General features: G+C 30.9%; 1 protein-coding gene across 2 annotated transcripts in view; it reads right to left on the bottom strand.

The window, feature by feature from the left end:
• LOC130446600 (protein Shroom-like) overlaps positions 1-26,318 on the bottom strand; it is a 225,307-nt gene that overhangs the window by 7,290 nt on the left and 191,699 nt on the right. Inside the window, exons 10-12 of one of the 2 annotated variants that reach the window (XM_056782962.1) lie at positions 1,343-2,445; positions 1,053-1,260; positions 129-297 (exon numbers count right to left, since the gene is read on the bottom strand). In XM_056782962.1, coding sequence (XP_056638940.1) covers positions 129-297; positions 1,053-1,260; positions 1,343-2,445 — 1,480 coding nt within the window. The remainder of the gene's footprint in view (positions 1-128; positions 298-1,052; positions 1,261-1,342; positions 2,446-26,318) is intronic. The other variant, XM_056782963.1, reaches the window with a different exon arrangement.

Here is a 26,318-nt window from a genome sequence, read left to right as displayed (position 1 = left end):
TATAATTATATATTAAATTTCTCGTTAACTACTAATGTAGGGTTCTTAGACGTCTCGAAAATTCAGTGAAAAAATATTAAATCATTCACAGAAAACATTTATGATTAATATTATCACCAAACACTTACCTTCTTTTGACTAAGATCTTTGGTATTTTTGAGAATATGACAATTCTTCATGTCTTGGCTGTACCTTGTGAGAAGTTTGGCTTTAGGTTCAGATGTAGTGAAATAAGTAGATGAACCTGATAATGGACTCGTTGGTTCAGTTGGTGATATAGGAGAAGAAACTGGCAAGCTGAGAATGAATAACACACATTCAGTGAAGACCACAAATATCTATATATTTATATATTTTTCTATTTCTTCTTTCTTAGACCTCTTAATATATTAATGCATTAAATGTTCGTGATTTATAAATTTATCTTCTTTTTAAATCTATCAATAAAAATTATTTTTAAAACAGAAGAAACCTAAAATCAAGAACATTTATATTTTTAGTGATGATTTGTCTGAACAAAGACTGAAGTAGGTTAAAACGTCAAATTTTTACCTGTTATTTTAAAGGTGATTTTCATAAAGACCTAACACCAAGACAAATAATCTCGAAAAACATATAAAAAAGTCTAAGAAGTAAGAAGTTGGAGAAATTTATATTTATACCTTGCAATAAACATTTTTTTCTTTTATTCAATGCTTTGACACTTGATAGATTTATTTTCAGTGGAAAAAATATAGGTATATCAATGTTTCATTCTTTCAATAAGCTATTGTACTTGAATATTTTATTTTTTTTATTATCTGCCCCGATGGGATCAGAATCTTAATTCGGAGTAAGTCGCCAAGGTTGTGAATATCCTCGACCCGTCCCAAATGAGTACACAATAAATACGTTCGAACGTCTCCTTTGGATAGTTTCATGAAATGGAAATTGCTTTTTTATTGAAAAATAAGTTGTAGCTCCTAGAACTGTATAAAACAAAGGTGTTCCTGAGGTGGAGTGTTGATAAACATAAATTTGATTATAAAAATTGAGCATCCTGTGATTTTTACCTTACATACCTAAATTTAGATGTGGCAGAGGACACAGCAGTCGTCGTCACACTGTTAACTGGCGATGTTAACGTGGGAGGGGGCGTACTACTTGGAGTATTATTTTTACTTCTGAATGGTGAATTAAGAGGTCTAGGCCTAGAGGTTACATCCACTCTAAATAGTCCTTGTACATAATCTGATGGCTTCTTATGTTCAGGTAAAGGTACTGAAAGAATGGCGTAATAATTAACGTACATACTATATGCTTAGCCAAACTTTAATATCTTAAATAAATTCATAATACTAACCCAAAAGTTCTTTTAATCTATCTGAACTAGGCAGGTGGTCGATCAGATCCTCAGCTAACTTCTCATATTCGATTTCTTCTTTCAACTTCTTCCTCGTAGGCAAAGGCGTAGGAGGTAATTCCTCTTTTTCTGTTTGAGAAGAAGCATCCGTAGTCGTAGCATTCACTCTCAAGACAACTTCAGTTCTTTGGATCAGCTGAAGTCCTTCAATGACTTGGGGGTAGTCATCTTTTAATACAAGTGTCGAAGTTAAAGGTGGAGGGGAACTGGAGGCTGGTGGAATATTGGGTGAGGAGGATGAAGGACTTGGAGACTGTGAAAGTGAAGTACTAGGAGATATTGGTATTTTAACCGGTGATAACTTTGAAGATGAACTAGGTGAAAGTGTTGGTTTGATTGGTGGGGAATTTCGACGTGGAGATTTGGGAGTTCCTGACGAAGTTCTTTTCGGAGAGGATGGTGGTGTCACTATTGTTTTTGATTCTCTACTGGGACTTATATGTGCTCTTGGTAAAGTTGCTGGAAGTGTACGAATACTAGAAGGTGAACCTACAGAGCTAATCGAAAACCTCGATGAAGGTAAGGTTGTTATTGGAGAAGAAGTTACGATGCTAGGAGGGGGTGGTGTTGTTGAAAATGTAGTAGTACGTAATGGTGTTAAAGGAGAATTTCGAGAAGGGCTCTTTGGTGGTGAAGAGGGTTGTGATTTTGTTGTAGACTTTGGTGAAATTATGTTAGGATTGTTGTCTAAAACAAGACTCATTTGTGAAGGCCTGTTATATTGAGATCTAGGCCCCATCAACTTCACGTTTACCGGTAAAACGTCTGGTAAAACAAGATTCTTTTTCAATTCTTCTTTTTCATCACATTTTTCTATCTTCTTTTCATTCATGGAGGCTCTTCTTAGTATACTATTATTTTTTGAAAGCCTATGTGATGGCCACAATGTCTCTCTCGCCTTTTGGGAATCATTGATAACAGGCTCTGGAGGAAGGGCGTGGCCGTTAGGAGACATTGTTCTTTTATAGCTGCCACTTTCCGATCCGGGAATAATCCGATCGCGATCTCGTCGTGCTGTTAAGTAGGACGCCTTAGATTGGCTTCTGCAAATAAAAGAAACAAAATTATATGGGAAATTAATATATATACCTATATATACCTATATATATATATATATATATATATATATATATATAGCTTTTGAATACTTATGTATTCATCGTCTGGGAATTAAGGAATTAATAGAGCTTAAAGCTACCAGAAATAGAAAACCATCCTCAAATTAAACTTTCCATGATGCTGGGAAAAACACTTCCTGAAAGTTGGAATTATAGTTTAATAAAGCGTTCTCATTTCCAAATTTGCTGCAATCCCCAATATTCTATTTAGTATATTATATATTATTTTCTTGTGATTAACTTTGTAGGGACAACTTATAAATTATTGTACGATATTCATTTAACGTATTGTGTACATTATACACAAAAATAACACAATATTGTTCAAATATTTTCAATATTACAGGTTTAAAAGTTTTCACTTCTACTAGGAGTCTGAAAACAGATACAAAAATATATCAATAGAGATTTTTTTTAGTCTCGCTTGGCCCAGATACAAATATGCCGTGGTTTTTAAAAAATTTCTTGGTATGTTACTGAAATTATTGCAGAAATTAGAAGTAAATATAGTATACGTATGAAAGAATTTCTTACTTCACGACAGAAGATTGACAGAATTAAAAGTACTAATCTGATTGCTAACGTGCTAAGAATGAAACGACAATTCAGCGTTGCAAAAGGGTAAGTGATAGAACTTTTTTCATTATCTATTTCAAAATGATTTGTGTTCTAGATATATGATCAATTCTAGAGAAAATTGACATAACAAAACTTCTTACGTTTAATACTATTCGATTTCTATTTTTTCACATGACTTCCTCATATTTTTTTCTTATCATACACATTAATTTTATATTTTCAATTTTTCAATTCAAGATTTGTATTTATCACCCCTTAGAAGTCTTAATTCTGAGGCGCAAGTTTACTTGTACATTATCATCATTATGATCATTCCAAACACACCTTTATATAAATGTGTTATTTAGAAACTCACATCTGTTCTATGATCTTCACCATCAAAAAGTAATGAAAGATAAGAATCTGAATAATAACGCATCGTTATAAACAAAAAATGTTGGAGCCTTCATCTAAACAATGTGCCTTGTTAATATTATTTGTTATTAAAAAAATTACGGAACATTGGATGTGATTCTTTAATTCTTTGTCAACTAACAAGGATGTTACTGCAACTTCTACAATTGTTTATTTTACCACAATGTATGGGTAAAAAACAATGAACTTTGTGAAGTTTAAGGTAAATATGTACAAGGATAGTTTGAGAAGGTTTATCTATTTTTGTAGAAAACAAACCAATTGTATTGATTTGAACACCAGATGAAATTGCGGTGAAAATTCCGATTATTTTACAAAAGTTTTATATTTTATAGTTATTTATTTTCTATATATATATATATATATATATATATATATATATATATATATATATATATATATATTCTAAAAAATATATAAAATTATTACACTATTAAAAATTACTCATGTTAATCAATTTAGTATTGTGTTGTGTTTAGTTGTAAGACCGTTTAACAAAATTTTAACATTAAATTCATAAGTCTCAAAATTATAATTCGAGTTGACTCATGACATAGATATTAAACTATTGATTCTGGTTGCTATACAAATTTGTGTGAATTTTTATTGGTTAAATTATTAATGACATTAAATTTTTAGGGGTTAAGCCGTTATGTGTGGAGATGATAAATAATAAATACTTAGTTTTACCTATTTGCATGTATAATAGGATTAAAAAAATATATGTTAAGTTTTCGGTGAAAGTCTCATCCTCTAATTATGACATTTGTTTTCTCAAATAAGCTATTGTTTTTGGTAACAATGAGGAAAAAATATTATGGTCAATTTGTATAGACACGGACTAAAGAAAGAGCATTTGGTGCTATTGTGATAATTTTAACAAGGATATAAATAGTTGTACCGTTAAATAGATGAATTGGGTTTGAAAAACATCTTCGTTTTTATTGTTTTAGACTTTGTAAATTTATATTTTACTTGTCGTTAATTAGGAACTATATGAATGTTAAAGAATATTCAAAACGTAACCTATATTTTCAGGTATATGTACTTTTAATTTTAAACTATATTAAATAAACCTCACAATAGCGCGGCCACCAAACTCTAGCTTCGACAACATAATAGGACAGGACCGATTTTACGGTCTGTATCAATACGCAAGAAAATGATAACACAAAGTTATTAGAACCAAAATTCAAATCAAGGGATTATGTCAAAACCGACATAGGCACTTTCGAGGCTGGCATTCCATAGCATAATTGAAAGGAGGCAAAAGCATATGTTTTAATGTTTTAATCACTTTCTTTTTATAATAATTCAATGATTTTTTGAATGAGTTTTTCTGTAGTTCTAGAAAATGAGTGTCAAAAAAGGGAACGACAAGCTTTTTGTTCGCTGAATGAATCTGAACATTCATATTTGATCAACTTTAAGTAGCACTGTACAATTGATTAGAACAAAAATTCTTGATCACGGAGAGAAAATAATTTTAGACATGGGAAATAATACTACCCTCGTTTTTGCCCTTTTTCTTTATACCTTTCATAGCAACCTCTTGTAGAATACGATTGAATGAATTCACTAGGTTATAGTTTCCTTTTGAGTTAAAATACTACCACATCAAAAACAGATCCATTTTACCTTATTTTAGTACCTTTTAATTGATACTGTCGCTAGAAAATCCCATTACATTGTTGCATAACAAACGGATTATTTCAAATTGAGGACTGCGTAACTATAATTATTATCTTTCAATTGAAATACAAAGATTAACATTTGAAGCAATGGGATAATGTAAAAACTAAAAAACACTAAAAAACATATACACAACTTAATGGAGCTGAGATAATAAACGTCAATTGCTAATTGTGAGAATTAAAGCCACCAAAATATGTGTGAACTTTTTCCAACATAACATCATCTACTCCAAATTTTAACAATAATCATTCTGTGTCTGAAGTTTCAACTAGCCCCAAAAAATTAAAACGAAACTTTTATCTGGTCTTGATGGTTTCTTGCAAAACGATTGTTATTTTTTGAATTTCTATGGCTCCTCCACTCACTTTTCAATTATATATAGTTAAATTACAATTACAAGTATGTTACAATAATGTCATTATAATTTGCAATGAAATCTTTGGAGTAGGTTTTTCATTGAGGATTTTATTTTGAACATTTGTACTTATAGAATTAGAAAGTTCAGCTTCTTAATTGTTTATTTATTATTGTTTTTATTGACAGACACAGTGTGTTAGTTATATATTACGTTCATAATTTCCCAGTGATAAAATTGAAATTGGTTTTAGTAACTAGATATGAAAACTATAAAAATCTACTGGTTATGTATATTCGCATTCCAATGCAAATGAGGAAGAGGTACATTAAATAGACATAATATTATCGTTTTTGATTTGCCAAAGTTCAAGTTTTTAATATATCGATATCCATATAACTTTGAGGTTATAGTATTCAACCAATTCATGATAATTTTGTTCCAGAATAACTCTTTTACAGGAGAAAATCAGTTGCAGAAATATATTATTTATATATTACAGCACTTCAAGGCACTTATCGAGATTATTTTTAACAATTAAGAAATTTACAAAATATACATTTCAAATTCGTTAAGCCTGTTTTGTTTATCTTTATCTATTCCTTTTATTATAACTCTCCATCCATTTCTGCACACTGTTATTTCTCTCTATTCAATTATTCCCACTCTTCTCAAATCCGATGTTTCCTATCTATTTCATTTCAGCCTCTTCCTCCATGTGTGCTCTCTTGGCACCTTACCCTTTGGGCTTTGACTATTCGTGTATTATTTGGCTCGTTATATATTTCTTTCAGCATAGCATTTGTTCTTTTTGTCATGACTCATTGTTTACTTTCACACCTCCTAGTATCTTTCGAAGAATAACTCTTTTACGGGAAAAGAATGAGCTGCAGAAATAAGAAAACTAAATACTACTTTGTTTTTTCAAAGCTATTCTTAAAAATATTGGCATGTTTTCGAAAAATTCAAATTTCTCTGAAAAGTCAGTCTCTGTCGTCAGAATTTCTACGTAGACTACAGCAGTGTGACAATCAACTCGCTTCGACTTTTGGTGATGGAGCACTATCTCGAGCCACCGTGTTTCGCATGTTTTCCGAATTTAATTGTGGTCGCAACAGGATGAATTTTGTCCAAAATTGATTGTTGTGGCAGAAAACTTCGATGCTGTGCGTAAACTTATACTCCAAGATCGTCGCATGACATATTGTGAGATTGAAGCATACTTTGGCATTAGTTTGGTCGCCTGTTTTTTCAGAATAACTGGACATGTCACCACCGTTTCATTAGAGGGAAACCAATCGCAAATGACTAAGCATTTTCTACCACGACAATGCGAGCTCTCACACATCAGTACAAACTAAAACTTTTTGAACAGTCAAAACATCGAATTGATGGGTCACCTGAACAATCCTTGATTTCTTCTTATTATCGCAGGTCAAAAATAAATTGCGAGGTCAACTTTTTTCTACATCGAAGAAGCGGTTGATCTGTTCAAATCTTTGGATGTACCTTAATCGGAATAAGAAAAATGCTTCTATAATTGGTTCAAACGCATGTAAAAGTATATTGGTCTTAATTGGGAATATTTTAAAAAACAATAGAGCCATATCCAATTAAAAATATTTGTTTTTATTTGTCTATCTCAAAACTTAAGTAGCAACCCTCGTAAAGTGTGACGTGAATTCCGTCTCACGTATAAATTCTCGAAATGTTTTCATCAGTTCTTACTCTTGTGATTCAAGTCTGTGTTTTCTTCTATTGATTTTTGTTTTTCGAGCAAGCTCCTTAATTAATTAGTATGCAATAGTTTCAGACGCAGAACGTGCATTTTTCTTCCATGTAGTATTTGGCTAATACTTTACAGGAAACATTTTGTATAATTAAAAAAGTGTTATTAAATTTAATATTTACTCTTGAAGTTTTTTAGGCAAGTAATTCTTTGATTTTGCTTTTTTACAATACAATATCTATATTCATCTGAAAACGAGTTTTTTATTGTGTGAATTGAATTGCAAAAATTCATATACCTAATACACGTATGTTTTTATTTTTGAGAAATGTTTAAGTAAAGAAAACTCTAGATTTACGTATTCCATATTATTTGTTCCGTTGTTGCTGCTTACATTTCACCATTTACGGCATACAGTTTGCATATAAATATGATCCCATAAATAAGTTTGTAGTCTATAAATTTGTTCTACCGACAAAAGAGGTTTTATGTAAATTACTAGCCTGTCTATGTATGAACTCTTTCATCTCCTTTGGCTGGATAATTATATTAAAAGTGAATATTTATAAGTTGTTTGGTTAAGAGAAAAACCGGATACATATTAACTACAAATTATTTCAACTCTTAATTTGGACAGACGATTTTTAAAGAGCTTTTGCAAAGTTATATTCCTAATTAGTTTGAAACGCATCAACACAATTTTATATCAGTGTTTTTAATCGTATACTCATTATAGTGACATGTTAAAACATCGATATTATTCAATTCAGTAAAGCCCCTGATATGTGTGTTAAATTATTGTCATTTTATTGAAATGAACTTACTTCAAACGTGTGGTTCATCAAATTGGTGAATATTCATAAAACAGCAAGTTTAGATGGAGAGGAACTGATCTTATTAAGTAAGTAGATCGAAGTCATTTGACCGAACCTTTCAAGAACATGTTCCAAAAGAAAGTTGTACGAAGTATGTACTTTTTAGTGTAGAATTAAGTGGAATTGGTTTGTACAAATACCCCAATTTTTTCCTGATATTGTTAAATAAATAATTCAAAAGAATATTTAATATTCAATATTACACAAAATACATAGAAAGAAGTCTAAAAGCTTAATCGTCTCATGGCGTTGTTATAAATCGAGACAAAGGCGATTTAACTTCGGTAGTTGGTTAATGAGGCAAACAGGCAGATAATTAATTATCAAAAGGAACTTAGCAACTCGTTTATAAGAACAACTGTTTTAATATGAAATATAAAAAAAAAGAAAACTATAAACACAATAATGATGTTTCAGGATCGCATTCGATTCACCCGTACACTCGAGCTCAATTTATCCTCTAAAAATTGAATGGAGAAAATCGAGACAACAAAAATATTTACAAAAATTTATAACTATATAAAGTGTTAGAATATATGGAACGCAACCAATTTTTATTTAACTGTCAAATGTTGGTAATGTAAGTTGACGTCTGTCAATCTCTCTTATCAATCTTGCTCTTTTATGTATAAGACTGAAATTACAATAAATTGTTTGTACTGAAAATCACATCAGTTATTATTTTCAAACCACGTAATTTTAGTTTATGGTAGCAGAGCGTGATTCCGTGGAAATAACAGAAGACTGAAGGAAGTGATTATACAACTGTTAAAATTAAGTTTAGTAATTTGGAGGTTATAATTACAACGTGCTTCTCGTCAAACTTCATCTTCAAAATGGTTTCAAATTTGTTTAATTTGGAAAAACTAGTCGAAGAGAAAATTTTTCCACTTGGAAATTCAGTATGAAAACATATTTACAGCATGAGGATTTGTGGTGTTGTATCGAACCGTCTGATAACAAACCAATTGAAGCAAGTAAGGATGTAAAGGCCAAAGCCAAGTTGATTTTACTTCTGAACCCTCAAAATTATGTTCATGTTCAAGATTGTTCAACTGCAAAAGAGGTATGGGAATGTTTACAACAAGCTTTTGATGATAAAGGGCTCACGCGAAGAGATGGCTTACTAAAAGACTTGATAAATACTACATTGGAATCTAGTAATAGTGTTGAAGAATATGTGAGCAAGATCATGAATACTGCTTACAAGCTGCGTAACATTGATTTTGACGTAAACGATGAATGGCTTGGTACTTTGATGCTGGCAGGCTTACCAGATGAATACAAGCCCATGATTATGGGGCTTGAGAGCTCAGTCATTAAAATAAGTGCTGATTCAGTTAAGTCTAAGCTAATACAAGAAATTAGTACATCAAAGTCAACAGTCTTTTATACAAATTATAAGAAATCCAGAAGTAATACTCAGCAAGTTAAAAACAGAGGACCAAGATGCTATAATTGCAATAAATATGGTCATTTTGCTAAACTATGTAAACAACCAAAGAAGTTAGCGAATAAAGGAGAAGGTTCAAGTTTTGTAGCTGCTTTCCCAGTAACTGTTAAACAAAATGTGAGTGATAAATGGCTAATAGACTCAGGAGCATCTTTGCACATGACTTGCAGAGATGACTGGTTGTATAATGTCACTGAGCCAACTGTGAAAAGTGTTACTGTGGCAAACAGAGAGCCATTAACTGTAAAAGGAGTTGGATGTGTGGTCATTCAAATAAATCAGAAAGATAAAATACAAGTTAAAAATGTACTGTTTGTTCCTGGTTTAGCTGTCAATCTCCTTTCAGTCAGCACAATCGTGAAGAATGGGCATAATGTTATATTTTATGACAAGGGATGTGACATTCAGAATGCCAAAGGAGAGGTTATCTGTAATGCAGTATTAAAAAATAGCCTATACGTTATGAACATAAGTGGAGAAGAGGTTCATCTGACTTCAAGTGCTGTGAATTCTAATGACACTTATCTGTGGCATCTGCGAATGGGACACTTGAATTTTTCAGATATTAAGAAACTGCCAAATTGTGTTGAAAGTGTGTCTTTGACTTCAGACAAAGGTAATGTGATCACATGTATTCATTGTTGCGAGGGAAAACATGCTCGGTTGCCATTTAAAAATGTAGGTTCAAGAGCAGTAAGACCACTTGAACTAATACATTCTGATTTATGTGGCCCTATGGAAAATATTTCATATGGAAGTAAGAATAACTTTCATTGATGACTACCACCGAATGGTACATGTGTACTTTCTTAAAGATAAAATGAGTGTACTTGATACCTGATTTCAAGTCAAAAGTAGAGAATGAATTGAATTGTAAAATTAAAAAGTTACGCACAGATAATGGTAAGGAGTACTGTAATAACAATTTTGAGAAATTTTTAACTAATCATGGTATAATTCATCAGATATATACTCCATACACTCCAGAGCACAATGGCTTGGCAGAACGAATGAACAGAATACTAGTGGAGCGAGCAAGGTGTATGTTGTTTTATGCCAACCTGGAGAAGAAACTATGGGCTGAAGCTTTGGCAACTGCTGCATATATTGTAAATAGATCTCCTACAAAGGCTTTGGAAGGTAAAACACCTTATGAACTGTGGAAAGGTAATAAACCCAATTTATCTCATTTAAAGATTTTTGGTTCTGTCGCTATGGTAAATGGTACTATGGTACAAGAATTCGCATTGGGAATTAGACAATTTCTGATAATATGAATATACAATCCGGCAATTGACCCCCCCGACTCTTCATCTTCGATAAAAATTTTCAAAAATATTTTGAAAAAGATGTGGCTCTATCTCACTGATAACGTTTAAATCCTGCTTTTAACCTCAGGAATTGTTCATTCCTACATATTTTCTATTTTAATCATCAAAGGCCATCAGAATGATTTAGTTTGGAAATCCTTGCGGTAATATACCGATTGTTTCTGGTACAATGTGGCAAGTAATATTTTTCTGCTGAAACTAACAAACCCAAGCTGCTAAGTGGAATGAGTTTTTAAACAGAGTATAAAATTCAGAACTCAGGAAGAAAAAGTAATTACACCACGAATATGTAATAAATAAGGCATCTTTAACGACTGTATATCGTCGGTACACTGAATTCAAATATGGCGGTATCATGCGTCACTAATTGGTGATGACTGCGTGGCAATCGAGTTTCGTCTTTGAAAACTTACAAAAAAATTTAAAACTGATTATTTTGTAAAGTAGAGCAGAGATATTTTTATTGAAATGTATTGATTTCTCCTTTTTATTCTCACTATATAATTTGAAAACGGACAATAAAATAGAATTCGAATAAAAAAGTATTAGTTCTTATTTTTTTCGTATTTTGAATGATAGTGTTGATTTACCACCAAAATTTTAGCACTATATAAATATCTTAAAGAGCAGCATTTAGATATCTTTAAAGCAATATTCGCATCGTTGAATATAGCGTAACTGGAAACTGTAAATATCCACAAACACGGCAAAAATAAGTACCATTATAAAATACCAAAGAAAAAAAGGAGAAGTAATACTTCAAGTACTAAGTAAAAACAAAAACAAATAGGTTCTTAATTAAATATTTAATTTTTGGAATACCAATTTCAGGTTTATTACTTACTAACTCTCGCGAATTTAAATTGTACATTGTACATTTTTAGAAAAACGATTAAAAACGCAATTACTGGAAATAATAATTTAACCAACTTCTCATGTCACATAACCTTTAAATCCATAGGTACATTTTTTAGTTAGTATATTTATTTAAACACCAGCTGTCAACCTCTATTTTGCAATTTATTTGATAAAAAGCATTTTCCAGGCCAAGCAACTATGCTACACCATTAAATTTTATTAGTTTTCTATTTATAAAAAAACAATAACATTACATAAAGAATGTTCTAAGCCGCTCCATATCAATTGCTAGATTTCCAGTTAAGGCAAATAAACAATAATAAACTATTCAGTATTTTCGTCAAGTGCGTATCTGTTATACGATTGCGATAATAATCGATCGAGTAACAACTTATTTTCCACTATATTTTTAATTCAGTTTTCCATAAATGAATGCTTGTAAGTTGTCACATTTATATCGGGAAACGATATATTTAGTTATTGTCGCGATAACGATCTCCGTTTGTTCCCAAATCAACCACAAGAAACATTTATTTTATAAATTCTTAATTGGTATATATGAATGAATAATCCTACTTTTTGATATAGAATTAACTATTAAATTACAACTTATTGTTTAACCAAATTAAAATTTGATAATGAAGATTCAGTCAAGAATATTAAAAATTAGTGTGTTCAATAGCCAACCCCTATCCTAAGCATGGCTCAAATCTAAATAAATTTCAAAGTTTCACCTCTATGGTTTCTTCAAAACTACATGTCTTGCTCAAGCGAATGTTTTTACTCCTGATTAAAAAACCATTTAAAACGAATGAGTTCCAAGAACATCAGGCATCTTTTACATATATTAAACTACCACAAATTCAAAATAAAATTACAATAGAATCAATAGAAGACAAAAATAAACAAATTTCAATACACACTTAGTGGTTACTAATATCGATACAAATACAATAATTATATAAAAGTAAAATATTGATTTTGGAAAATTATGTACTAGTTAATGAGGTGATCTAATTTCTGAGGCTGAAAAACAGGTTCCAATAACTAAAACGGAAATCCAAATCTCCAGGAAAAGAACCGGAACACAAATGAGAATTAGACTGGAGCCCCGAAAAGAGCTTGTCATCCACAATCATCAACACTAGAAACTCATTATCGCTCAAACTTCATAGATGATTAATCCGCAATATTACTACTCGAAATGCCACATTCATCTCAATGTTATCGATATTAAAATAAAAACAGAATTTTACTTCAATTTCCTTGGAACCCTACAATGATTAAGACGAGACTGACGAAAAAAACTCCAAACCGAAGAAGGAAATCGGACGTACCAACAATGAAAGCACGATGCACAACATTTGCAATAGCTCGAAATAAATTCCTCATCATTATTTGATAATATAAATATAAATAGAATTCTAGAAATTAGAGAAAAAAGTTTACCTTCAGTTCAAATTTTTTTTAAAATATGTGAAAGCCTAGCTTTTATTTTTTTTTGCATTTCAACAATATTTATTTCTAGCGCATCTTTTTCTTCTAACTATATTAGACCAATAATAAAAGAAAAAAAATTGTCTGTGATATAATTATACTCCAAAGCAGTTATACAGAAAATGGTTCCCGTAGGAATTAAAACGTATAAAAAATAAATGCAGTTAAATACACAAATCAACTATTTTTTTCATATATTATACAGAACAAAATTGGCAAAAATTTGGTATAAGGTGTTTCGGAGGTCCTGTGACGGTAACGACTCCAGAAAACATAAAATTAGTGGAAGAAATTGTTTTAAGTAACCGTCGCCTAAAACCAAAAAAATTTGCTGCACAAACTAGCATTTCCAAAACAAGTGTTCTATATGAGCATTTAAATAAGACCAAACATTGTAAAAAGTGTTTGTCTCGAATTCTCAGCGCAGTACAGAAGCAGCAGAGTAGAATATTGTGAGCTATTTTCAGAGCTTTGCTGTAAGGACTAAAAAAATGTAATCCGACAATTATAACGGTTGATGAAAGTATTGTCATTCACTATGATCAGACATCCAAAAGTTTCCATAGAGTAGCATCGGAAAGGAGTCCATGCTAAAAAAAATACAACCGTGTACGCGGCATATTACTCTTACTTACTAATGCTGTTGCGTTAAGAAATTATCGAAAGAAAGTACGACAAAATCAGCCAAGGTGTGCGTTAGCTTCCGTTCCACACTTCTTCGGTTTTTAAGGTTATTGTACACGAATCTTGTTTGCAAAGCTGGACGATGAAATTAAACGGTTTATATTTTAACCCTAAAGATGCATCATGTTTTTAAAGTGACGTAGAAGTATTAGTCAGACGATCTAAAGAGTGTGGCCAAAAAGGAAGAATATATTGAAAAATCATCACATTTTTTTTTATTTATGACTTTCCTATGTGAGGTTAAAAACTCGTGGACCGCACTATGTAGCTACTACTCAGCTAATATTTAAGCAGCTTTTTTCTCATTTTCAATCAAGAAGTTTGAGTTTCAATCTTCAATGAAACTCCAAAGATGGACTTGACTAGAAATTATCTTTTATTCGTTCGAAAGGTCTATTGATGCCATTATTTATGTCTGAAATGTTTATTTTTTATTACTTTGGCATATAAATCAGTGGATTTATCCAAAGGTATTATTTCCGTTGCCTTTTTTGGCTCGATTTGCGACTTGAAAAACCCACAAGAAAGTTAATGGAGACAAATAGTACGATGTCGTTGGTCAGATCATATCACCTGCATGTGAGAAGTTCGCGACCTCTAGAGCTTGCCGCTACCGATGGTGCCCACAACCCAAAATCTATGGACGATGTAGATGGCTTTGGTAGCTACTGTGCTTTATTTTTTCTTTTTTTTTCCATCTCAAAATTATGTAGAATTCATCAATTAAATTATTTGTAGTTGTATCAGAATTTTCTGTTATTTATAGCTTTTTCGTTGTTATGAATGTGAACCATTTCTAAAAATTTTCTTTTTCGCGTATAAGATTATAATTGAATTTATGATTTTTTGATATTTCATGGTTTGTTGATGCAGTTTTATTTTTTTTATCGTATTGGTGATCTTTTAGTCTATTTTCTAAATATTGAGAGGTCTGCCCTATATAGACAGCGTCACAATTAGTACAAAACGCTTGATAATTACTTCTTTTGTTTTTTAATGATTTAGATTTTAATTTAGTGAAATATTTGGATAGTGTATTATGTCTTTTATGACTTATACTAATATCATATTTATTGAAATAATTAGATAGTTGTTGGGAAAGTCCTAGTACATAAGAACATAAAATATTTCTCCTTACCATATGTACATATAATTTAATTAATGAGATTTTGATAAAGACTGAAAGTAATCGTCATAACGTCATATCTTTTATCTAACTGTCAAAATTCACCTCTGAAATAATTTCGAAAATAAATATTTCCAAAACATATTCCGTTGTTCTTCAAAGGGGAAAACAACTACTTTCCTGGCTAATACCCCGACGAATATTGAATTACAACCCTTCTGAAGAGCGTGATGTAAATCGACCTTTTTATCAATCCCTATTGGGGATGTTAATATCGATGGTAAGTAAGTACATCTTTATTAATTGATTGAACCGAGATTTAGTCAAACTTCAAAGAATTTTTATATTTGCATAGAAGTATCCCATTCTATAATAGAAGTAGCTATTACTGTGGAAGTTTTGCTTAATAATTCTAGTATTTGTATCGTTCCATAAGATCTATTTTTAATAAAATCTGTTTAATTTTTTTTCCGTTTTTCATCTTTAAATGATGATTTGATATGTTGCTTCATTTCTGACATAGATATCACTAAATCTTTACATTCAATCTCAATTGGACGCATCTAAACCATTTAAGGTGTTTATTTCTATATGTTTTGTGTTGGGTTTCATCCCACATTGATTGTATATATACACCGTTATGCGATGTTTCATTTTTTATAGTATTCAATGTATTATTTTGTGTATTACATAATTTTCTGTTGATGAATAAGAGAAATCTGACACAAATGACCTCCGTTTAAACATAAATAGTGACAATACTCTCTATATCTCCACAACAAATAAAATAGACCAGTCTATGGCGCTTGTGTTGCAGATAGACTATCATTCAACGGTCCGTAACAAGAAGTTAAAGATAAGATGGAGTACTATCTTATACCAGAAGTGATGATTGTGGGAACGTATTTTCAAATAATTGACATATATTAACTGAGAACAAGTATAAAAAGCATTTACAATTACAAAAGATCTAAAATCAAGACAATAACATATATATATATATATATATATATATATATATATATATATATATATATATAACAACACTATTCATAATTAATTTTTTTGAAAGGATATACTCCTGGCCTACAAGTAGTTCATGATAAAGAGATGCTTTACAAAGAATTTATGGCATTCGCGATTCAAGCGTTTACTTTTGCTTTCTTCTTTCTTAACGATCACAAATTGATTTCCAATACTAGAACACTTTTAACACGGAACTTTTTTCATACATTCTGTTACATTCTACGAAAAAAAAAACAATTTAAACATTGCAGATTGAACGTTTGATTAACAACCATAATTATTTGATAATTTGAAACAAACTTGTCAATTTTCATTATTGTGGGAATAAGGTTGAACTTAATCAATTTTGTTCAGTTTCTTGTTAATTGTATCCAACAATGTGAGTAAAATAATCTTTGATTTTCCCATATAATTAATTGTATTAAGAAAATGAAGAAAATCACAGCTATGAGAATAAAGGAAAAATTGCTGAGAACGTAAATAACACACTTAGTAAAAGGTAAGAAATAAATTTAAATTTATTATAATGAACCAGCCTGAAGGGATACTGCTGGACGGAGGCCTCCCTCAAATCTCTTACCCATATCAGCCCTATGGCTTTCGTGCAAAGAGTCCTTCAATTTTTTTCAAGTCTGCTTGCCGTTGTCGGACCTTTTTATCTTGATTGCATTCCATTATTCGTTTTAGCCTAACTATCGTTTGTGTTTCTGCCAAAACTCTTTTTACTTCCATAAGAAAAAATGTTTTTTGTATACAAAGTCGTTGTTTCGATATCTCCTACTAAGCAAATGTATTAAAGACTCTTTCTATGTCTCTTTAATCATCTATTTTTTGTTTTATGGGTAATATTTTCCAATAAATTTAATCTCAAATGGAATCTTTTAATTAAAAATATATATTATCAATTTTTAACCATAAGAAGCGTATTTTACTTGCCTATACCTCCTCCTATTTAAAACTCATGAAAACTCTAGAGGAAAGTTATAAATGGCATAAAATTATACTATAGAAATCATAAAAAACCGCTTTTTACGCAATGATACACAGACGTGTAGATATAACAATTAGCTTATCATTAAAAACGCTTTGTCCTACATACCCAAACGTACCAAACAGTTGTTTTTATTCATTTTTATACTGACAAGGGGTCATTATGCATTGCATTCATCATTTCATTACAAAGATATTGAGGGTGAAAGAGAAGTTTGGAACTGTTTTTCCAAAGGCACGCGTAAGATCAGATTACATGTTGAACATTTAAGAAATGTAAATGAATTACTTGGAAAAACTTCAAGGTAGGAATATATTTACTAAGAGAGTAGTGAGTAGAATAAAACAGTGGTTTCGTCAATAAGTCAAGTAGGATACCAAAATTGTGCAAAATTAATGAAATATGTGAAAAAACATTCTTAAAACATTTAGGGAAGAACGTATTTCGTTTTGTATCTTCTAAAAGTCTTACTTGCATCATGTTTTCTAAAGCCGCGTTTACACCGGAGTTAATAACACAAGTTTTTAACATTTTTGTTATTAACTGATGTTAATAACAAAAGTCATTAACATATGTTAATAACATTTTCTTTTGGCTGCTAGTTTTGTTATCAACAAAAGTTATAAACTCCGCCATTATCATCGCTCATGCACAGCCAGCAGTTCTAGGTGAGACAATGGTGCGAGAGGATGTTGAGGGGCCACTGGCGCGCTCTGTGTAGCAGGATGCCGGGCGAGGGGGTTGCGGGGAAGAGAGGAACCTGTTGTTAACAAAAGTTAACGCGCTAAAAGAGGCTATTAACTTTTGTTATCTTTGATCTTTACCGACTCTGGATGGATAACATAAATCTTGTTAATAACATGGAATTTTCTGTTGAAAACACGAGTTATTAACTTTTGTTAAGAGAAATTTTTTGGCGATTCAGCTAAGTTAATAACTTTTTGTTAAAAACTCGTGTTATTAACTCCGGTGTAAACGCGGCTTAATAGCATCTGTAAAATACCCTTATTCCGGAAATCTTGGAACTAAACTTTAGTCAGCGTGTTATGTTGGTATTAATATGTGTCATTATTATACATTTCATTCGGTAATCCATTAAAAACTGAATAATTCTATTTTAGGGTGTAGTCATATTAACTATATGATGTCGAAATAGTTAACTTCGCCGTGGAAATGAAAAGTCTGTTCACGATTTTTGTTATGATATACAAAACAAGAGAGTGTATTGTAGTGTAGCAAAAAAAAACAATATAATGGCAAGACTAACAGTCACAATTGCCATGTACGTGACGGTATCGTTTTCCATTGTTCTTTGAGGATTGAAATTCTATATAAATCCCCTCATACAGTTCAAATATAAATGTAAGAGTAGTAGTAGTAAAAGTGTATTCAACATAAATTGAGTCATAATCATTTTTAAAAGAAATTAGAAAATATATGATAATGCAGAGACTATATAACACTAACAAAATATATTTTGCAGTCTTCAGAAAATATCGAATAACAAATGGAACAAAACACTTACAAAATATATGGAGGAGAAAATAGTAATAATGGAGCGAGTTTGGACAAAGCATGGAAAAAGAGACTGAACAACTCGAAGCTCTTTCAAAATAAAGAGAAAAAGGCGGAGACATACCACAACAACAAGAAAAAATAAACCGTGAATGTATTTTATTTCAAGAATAACAACGAGGAACAAAAAATCTTTAGTTACAGTCTAGGTGAAAAGTGAAGTGAAATCTCACAGTGGATTTAGATACGACGAACTTCCAAACATCGGACATCGAAGAAATAATAAAAATAGTTTCATCTGAAAAATCAGATTTAATATATTTTATGTTCCGCTTTTCTTCTAATATTTTCTTCTTTCTTCTTCTATTATTAACCACCATTAACTTGAACGATATTAATTAAATAAATAAAAAAAAAACAAGGACGCAAGCGAAACGGTAATTAACATAATGAGGTAACACGTAACTTATAATTTAACGAAATACTGAATGCTCCTAGGTATTAAGCGTGAAAACCAGTTATTGTGACAGAATTATATCAAAGGAATAAATACCAGAAACTGATTGCCAAGAAGCTCGAAATTTGATAATAATTGTATACTCACTAATTTTCCTGATCATATGTGAGTTTCCTTAGAAAGAAATTGAATTTATGTCCAAAAATAGAGCAAAAAAGTTCAGATAAAGGCACTCACAACATGGAAGCAATACAGAAAAATGTGATATGGGGTTGAAAGCATGTAGTAGAGTGTTAGCGAAGAATATCCTTAAGGATAAGGTTAAAAGTTTCATCAGTATGTTGCTGAAATTCATACTGAACACACTGTTTACACTACCACTACACCAACACTCACATTGATAGGGAAAGGTGTGTGTTTACTAAGTATCAGTAGTTTTACTCATTATTTTAATATATAGTATTGGTTCAATGAACCAAAGTTAATTGGTATACAAAATTGTTTCAGATTAAAATTCGTAATGGTAGAAAGAAAATCCTTGTATCAATCGAGAAATTCGTATTGTGTTTTTTTATTATATTATTCACATCAAGTCTATATAATTTTTCAAAGAGATAATACTATTTTGTTTTTCTGATGGTGAAAAGTTTTATCACGAGAGATTAATAGTCAATTATTATGTATTTTTTGTATTTATTTCAAGAAACATAACTATCGTTTAATAAAATCTATACATTGAATTTTTATGTTTTACGGTCTAAATATGACAAAGTGGTATTATTTCATTCAAAATAAAAGATACTAACCGAAGAATAACATAGGTATATAAGGTGAAAGGTGTATTAGAAAGCACGCAAGTGATAAAATTCATACACATAATTTGCATTCGTAAATAATTTTTTGTTGTTCCTGTCACATTGGCATATTTTCAAATGAAACTCTATACATTAAATGCTCTGTTTGTGTTCCTAATATTATCTTAGTTATCAAGACCAATAGTTTAGTATTGTAACAATATTCTATTGTTAGATACTTCGAGACTTCAGGTAGATGGCATGTTTTACTAAGTTTTATAACAGGACTATACACATTCAATTTTGGAGAATTGATTCGTATAGGTACCATTTAGCCATCTGATATATCATCGTGATTCTTACGTTTATGCAAATTGCTGTTTTTTGCTGTTTCAAAATGGCAAATTTCTAGTAAACACGTACGAAAAATAGCCTTCGATATACGTGCTATGTTTTTGCAGTTTCACTTTATTTCATGAATGAATTTTAAAAAAACATTTACGATTGAATATTTGTCCAAACTGATCGCAGAAGACTCCTTTTTACAATGGTTTTCTGAAGTTTTGCCCAATAGCGATATAATATTATTTTCCAAAGTCTCATAATATTTATATAACTATAAGAGAGTTGCTACTTCTTCTGCGATTGATTTCCTTGATTCTTTCGAGCACTTCTGTGGGAACATGTCCAGTTATTTCGAAAATCACGTGACCACTTGCTTCGAAGAGCTTCGTGTGCGAACAACTTTTGTTGGATTTGGCTCGATGAAAGAACTATACGGTCGATTTTTGTTCAGTTTCGTGTCCATATGCATAGATCCATGTAACGATCTTATAGACGTCTTTTGAAGCACCGTGATTGAATTTTTTCAGCATTTCATTAGACCAATCAATACGAGCTTTTTTAGCGATTGCCAAATTATGCGGTACCGAACACGAACAAATCTTTTGGACAGTCAAATATTCATGAATTCTTGAATGTATGCTAGTGGAACTGATGCCAAAGTAAGCCACATTCTCACATGTCACATGACGATATTGCAATATCAATATACGCACAGCATCGATGTTTACTAGTACAACAGCTGATTTTGAGCGACTTTCATGAAATTCAGCGAATTGTATCGAATTGCGAACACGATTGAATTCGGAAAACCATCGAAACACGGTCGCTCAAAATTGTGTTTCAACATCAGAAGTCGAAGCGAATTGGTCGACACACTGTTGGTTCAATCCATGTCGAAAATCTTAAAATATCATGGAACGAAAACCCATAGAGAAAAGTTCCAAGGGCCAAGCTTGGCCCAGGCTTGATCCAACCATCTAGAATTCTATGCCAAGCTTGGTCGCCAAAACTGGGCCCAAGATTGGTTGGCAAAACTGGGCCAAGCTTGGTTACCAAGACTGGGCCATGCTTAAATGCCCGGACTGAGCCAAGCTTAACAGCCAGGACTGGGCCAAGATTAAATACCAAGACTTATTCATTACATAACTTTTTCTTCTTTGTCTTTATTTCATTTCTTTATTTAATTATTTTAAAATATGATTTTTTTAATTTTAAAAATAACATAAATTTTTATATTTAATCTTACTCTTACTGTAATTAACAATATAAAAATATCAGTTAATTAGTTAAATAAAAATATTAAACACTATATTGCACAAGTTTGTACCACTATCGTTAACCTTTCTCACAGAGCTGATGTTCACACTTAAATTATTTAAGCTTTACGCGTTCACAATTGAGTTTTTTTTTCTCTATTCAATGCACGCCATCTTTGAACTCGAAGATACGCATCAGACATAGTAACTTTTAATATTAATAAATAATAAAAAACACACATACTGAATAAACTAGAGATCGGATTGATCAGATCCATAATAAAAAAAAGTATGGTTGCCGATGGACGAAAATACTCGAACCACGCCGTATGTGACCGAACAACCGAAGTTTGGGTCCCCAATGAATGGCCAAGGCTGGGTTAACCAGGATTAGCCCAACCTTGATCCAAGCCTGGGTTGTCAACGAATGGCCAAGGCTGGAATATACAGGCTTGGCCCAAGCTTGGGTAATCATTGGTGTGGCCAAGGCTGGGTCAATCAACCTTGGCCCAAGCCTGGGTGGCCAATGAATTGCTAACGCTGGGTATCCCAGCCTTGGCCCAAGCTTGGGTAATCATTGGAATGGCCGAAACTGAGTTAAGTAGTCTGGTCCACGCATGGGCCAATACAGGTACACCGAAGCTAGGTTTCCCAAGACTGGCCCAGGCTTGGCCCCTTTGTCAACTCTGGGGTTTCCTGTATCGGAATGTTTCCGATTTAATTCTATGTTTGGTCGTGAATGTGTCAAGTATCTATAAACAGCTCAAATAGCACTCGTATAACAATACATTTTGAGTTCATTCACCATTAAAAATGTCAAACTTCATATTATTCACATCAATGTTGCCATATCTCAAAACTTAAGTAGCAACCATCGTACTAAGTGATCAAATTAGATTATTGTCAATTTTGTTCATATGATTCACTCTGGAAACGTTTTCCAATTTCCATTCTTCTTACATTGGTTAGTTTTATAGCGTTATCTCATTTCACTCCAATTAATTCTTTTGTAGATTTAAACTCCACTATTTTTCTTTCTCTCATTGCCATCTCAAGCTTCTACAAAAAATAATCTACTAGTTACATAAGAATCTACCGTCAGCATACAGCCGAAACATTCTTTGAAACAGCTAATTAAAGATACAATCTCATTTTGAAACAATCGATTGACCTTCGATTTTTCATTTTAGTTTTTTTCACTTACAAGATATAGACTTTTTTCATATTGATCATTCATTTAGTCTAAAGTGGAAATGTTTATAATTTCCTGGAAATATGGCACTTCAGAATTGGTATCCTTTAACTAACAAACTGATAACAAATAAAAAATACAAGTTTGTAAAAGTGCAATCATCTGTAGTACAAATATGAGAGACGGGCAAAATAGACGAGATAATATTAATACCTATTATATACAGTTTGTCCCAGTATATATTTCAAATAAGTGCCAGTGTAACTAGCCAAACTATTAAATTTATATTATACTTCAGAATAAATTTTGAAGAGATTAATGAAAAATCTTGTTATATTAATTATAGACATCTATACAACATCAAATGAAGTTATTGTGGGTAGAAGATATCCAAGACACGCTCCAAATTCTGTCTTTTCATTATTCAAACTATTATAATAAGAAGTGTGGAATATAAAAAAAGGAAAGTCATTTTCTCTATTCTAAGATGAAATATCGTGCTTTTTGATATGTGCCTGAATTGTTTATAAGTAATAGTTAATTTTTAACAAACTAGAATGTAAAATTTATGGGAAACTAACTAACGTTAATCATAATCAGAATTCAATTGGTCGAATCCACATTAAATTTTAGAGAATTAACAATATTCTCTAGCGACAATATTTCTTTCTTAATAAAAGTCAAATTTTTATAAAAGGTACCAGAAGTTTTCACAATTTCGTTAATAAGACTAACTGCTGTTATATGTATAATTTTAGTAGTTTTTTATATATAACATCATTTATCATTCCCCACGACGTAAGAACTAAGAATAGAATTGCTTTCATTGATGAATAGATATGTCATGACAATGTTATTATTGTTTATTAAAATTAAATGTTTATCAGCAAAACCAATTAATGATGTGGCAAAATTTTTTAATTAGAAAAAACCGGAAATCAAAAGCTAACACCTGTCATAATACAGAAAGATTGATTTGTAATTTCGTTGTAGATAACAGCCGTCCGCCCTCTCGTTTCGAAAACGTTTCCTTAAATACAACAACACTATGCTTTGCTTTTTGGTATGATAGGTTTTCAAAACATGTGACAATTTTTTCCTACCCACAATCATAAAGACGTGACTATAATTTGTACGTCTATTTTATTTTCAATAATTTACAGTTATCATAGTTCAGTATGCTACGGTAACTAAAATAAACTGAATTGTTCAAATAAATTGAAAGGTAGATAAATTGATATGAACAGTATTTATAAACCAATAAATTATCTATGTGGGACGAATACTATTCATACGTAAAATTGATTTTCAATTTGAATTGAATTGTTTTTGGTGGTCAAAATTAATATTCCAAATCGTACATGGCAAGAAAATGATTTCACCGCAAAAACAAAGTGAATAAAATCTAGACTCGAAAAATTTTTAACATCGAAAATGCCAATGACATAAATGCGAAAGAAATTAAAATCGGCTTTATGGTTCTTCATTTTTTAATCGATTGCTATATGGCTCATGTGTTTTCAGAAATACCAAAGAATATCGGTTTTAATCAAATTTTTGATTTGTATACGTCCTCCAAATCCAAAAGATATCAGTTTCCCTATGTATGATTTTGGTGTAAATTATTTCATTTTTTTCGTGAAATTGTTCAATTCGCTCCGCTCATTTCATGAACTTTTTCACTCTCAAAATAAAACATCACTTCATAAATATTATGATCGAAAATCAAGGAAACCAATAATATAAATGCCATAATCTGTTGAGTAGTACCCAACAAGTAAAATGTATTATTTTAGAATTAATAACTGGTAATTTCTTTCTACTAATACAAAGTAATAAGGAGAGAGGTATGTTATTTTATTGACGTAAGCGTTCGTTTTGTGTAAAAAATGTTTCATTTTTCTTTCTTATTTATACTGTCGAATAATTTTGGAAAATTAAAAATATACCAACCGATAGATAGTGATAGAAGAAATGAAGATTCAATACAGGTGTGATTATTTACCAATTATATTACAAGAAATTATAAGAAATGCCAAATTAATTAGAGAAAAATAGGAATTCTTATAATTTCAGATTAATAGAAGAGGGTTTTGAAACTGATTCGTAATTAGAATAGATGAACAAGAAATATATTTGTTATACGTTAACTTGACATTTTCTTATGCTATGGAATTTACTAGCATCCCTTATGGTTCGCGCTTTTACAGGAACATATACACAAATCTTTATAAAGTGACATAAAATAGTAATAGTGGAAATTTTTAATTTGATTTTTATCAATAATTTCAATAGAATACATTAACAATGATAAATTACGATCTAAAGATCATTGTTTATAAATATGTTCTGTTTGATATTACTTTCGAAGAGCTGAAACGTATATATTTTCTACCAAAATCAATTGCCATTTCCTAGAATTCCATATATAAATAATAATAATATAAATGATATGGAATATCTTCAAAAATATAGGCGTACTTATTCAAATATTTTAAATGGTGGATGAGTATTCAAATATTATGGAATAAATATTTGCTTTAGCTGTGTTTGTTTTTTATAGATTACAACAAATGTAGTAATAATTGTATCCTTTTTGGTATTCATTAATTTCAATGGTCTGTAGATGTATAGACCTTGGCGAAAAAATTATGCTCTGCTTGTTTTGCCATTAAATCTGTATCAAAACAGTTCGATTCTCATACTACTTTAACAATTTACTGCTACTGTCTTTCGTATGCGGTCTTTTAGTCTGCATCTATTCGAATCTATTTTCAAAGTACAAAAAATAGCTCTCTCTCTCTCTCTCTCTTTTACTAGAAAAAGCTTGGAAATCAATTTTGGACTGAAAAAGACAGGGTGTCAGTAAGAGATGTAGTGTTGCCTACATCCTGAATACACTATTTACTACTACTCTAAATTCTGTAAGTTATCCAGAAACATACTATTCCAATTATTGTTTTATATGTAAATTAGATTTGAATGTGGAAACATTTGCCAACTAAAAATTCACGGTGGCATATGTTATGGACTGATCGATACAGTAAAACTTTCCCTATAAAACTATATAGTCAGGATAAGAGTTGTGATGAATCCCAATAGTGCAAATATTTCAAATATTTGTGACATATCGACTAGTAGATATTAGTTATTTCATAAAAACTTACTACAATTAGTTTTTCTACCTGTACTTACCTAGAATAAAAAAAATATAATGTAAAACATAACTACGGAATCATATGAAGCATCTAATATCAATAAAGTTTTAACGAAATTTAGCAATGAATGTGTGTAATATATATATATATATATATATATATATATATATATATATATATATATATATATATATATATATAATAAATATGCATAAATATACCATATATATATTATATATCGCTAGTCCCCGCGAACAAGATTTTTTGGACAATTAACGATAAATTTATTATTTGTTACCATGTACTTTAGATATAACAATTCAGTGAAACTTGAGCTCTACATTTTTATTTGTAAAAGCTTTTTTGAAATTCATCCATATTAACTACAATTTAGACGTTCACCACCTTCCCTAATTCATCTCTGTCTATTTCATGGACGAATTTCTTAATTCGAGAGATGAATATATG

Source organism: Diorhabda sublineata, chromosome 7 (assembly GCF_026230105.1).
Source record: "Diorhabda sublineata isolate icDioSubl1.1 chromosome 7, icDioSubl1.1, whole genome shotgun sequence".
NCBI lineage: Eukaryota > Metazoa > Arthropoda > Insecta > Coleoptera > Chrysomelidae > Diorhabda > Diorhabda sublineata.
The sequence above is the reverse complement of the archived record's forward strand: the minus strand, read 5'-3'. Positions and strand labels throughout refer to the sequence as shown.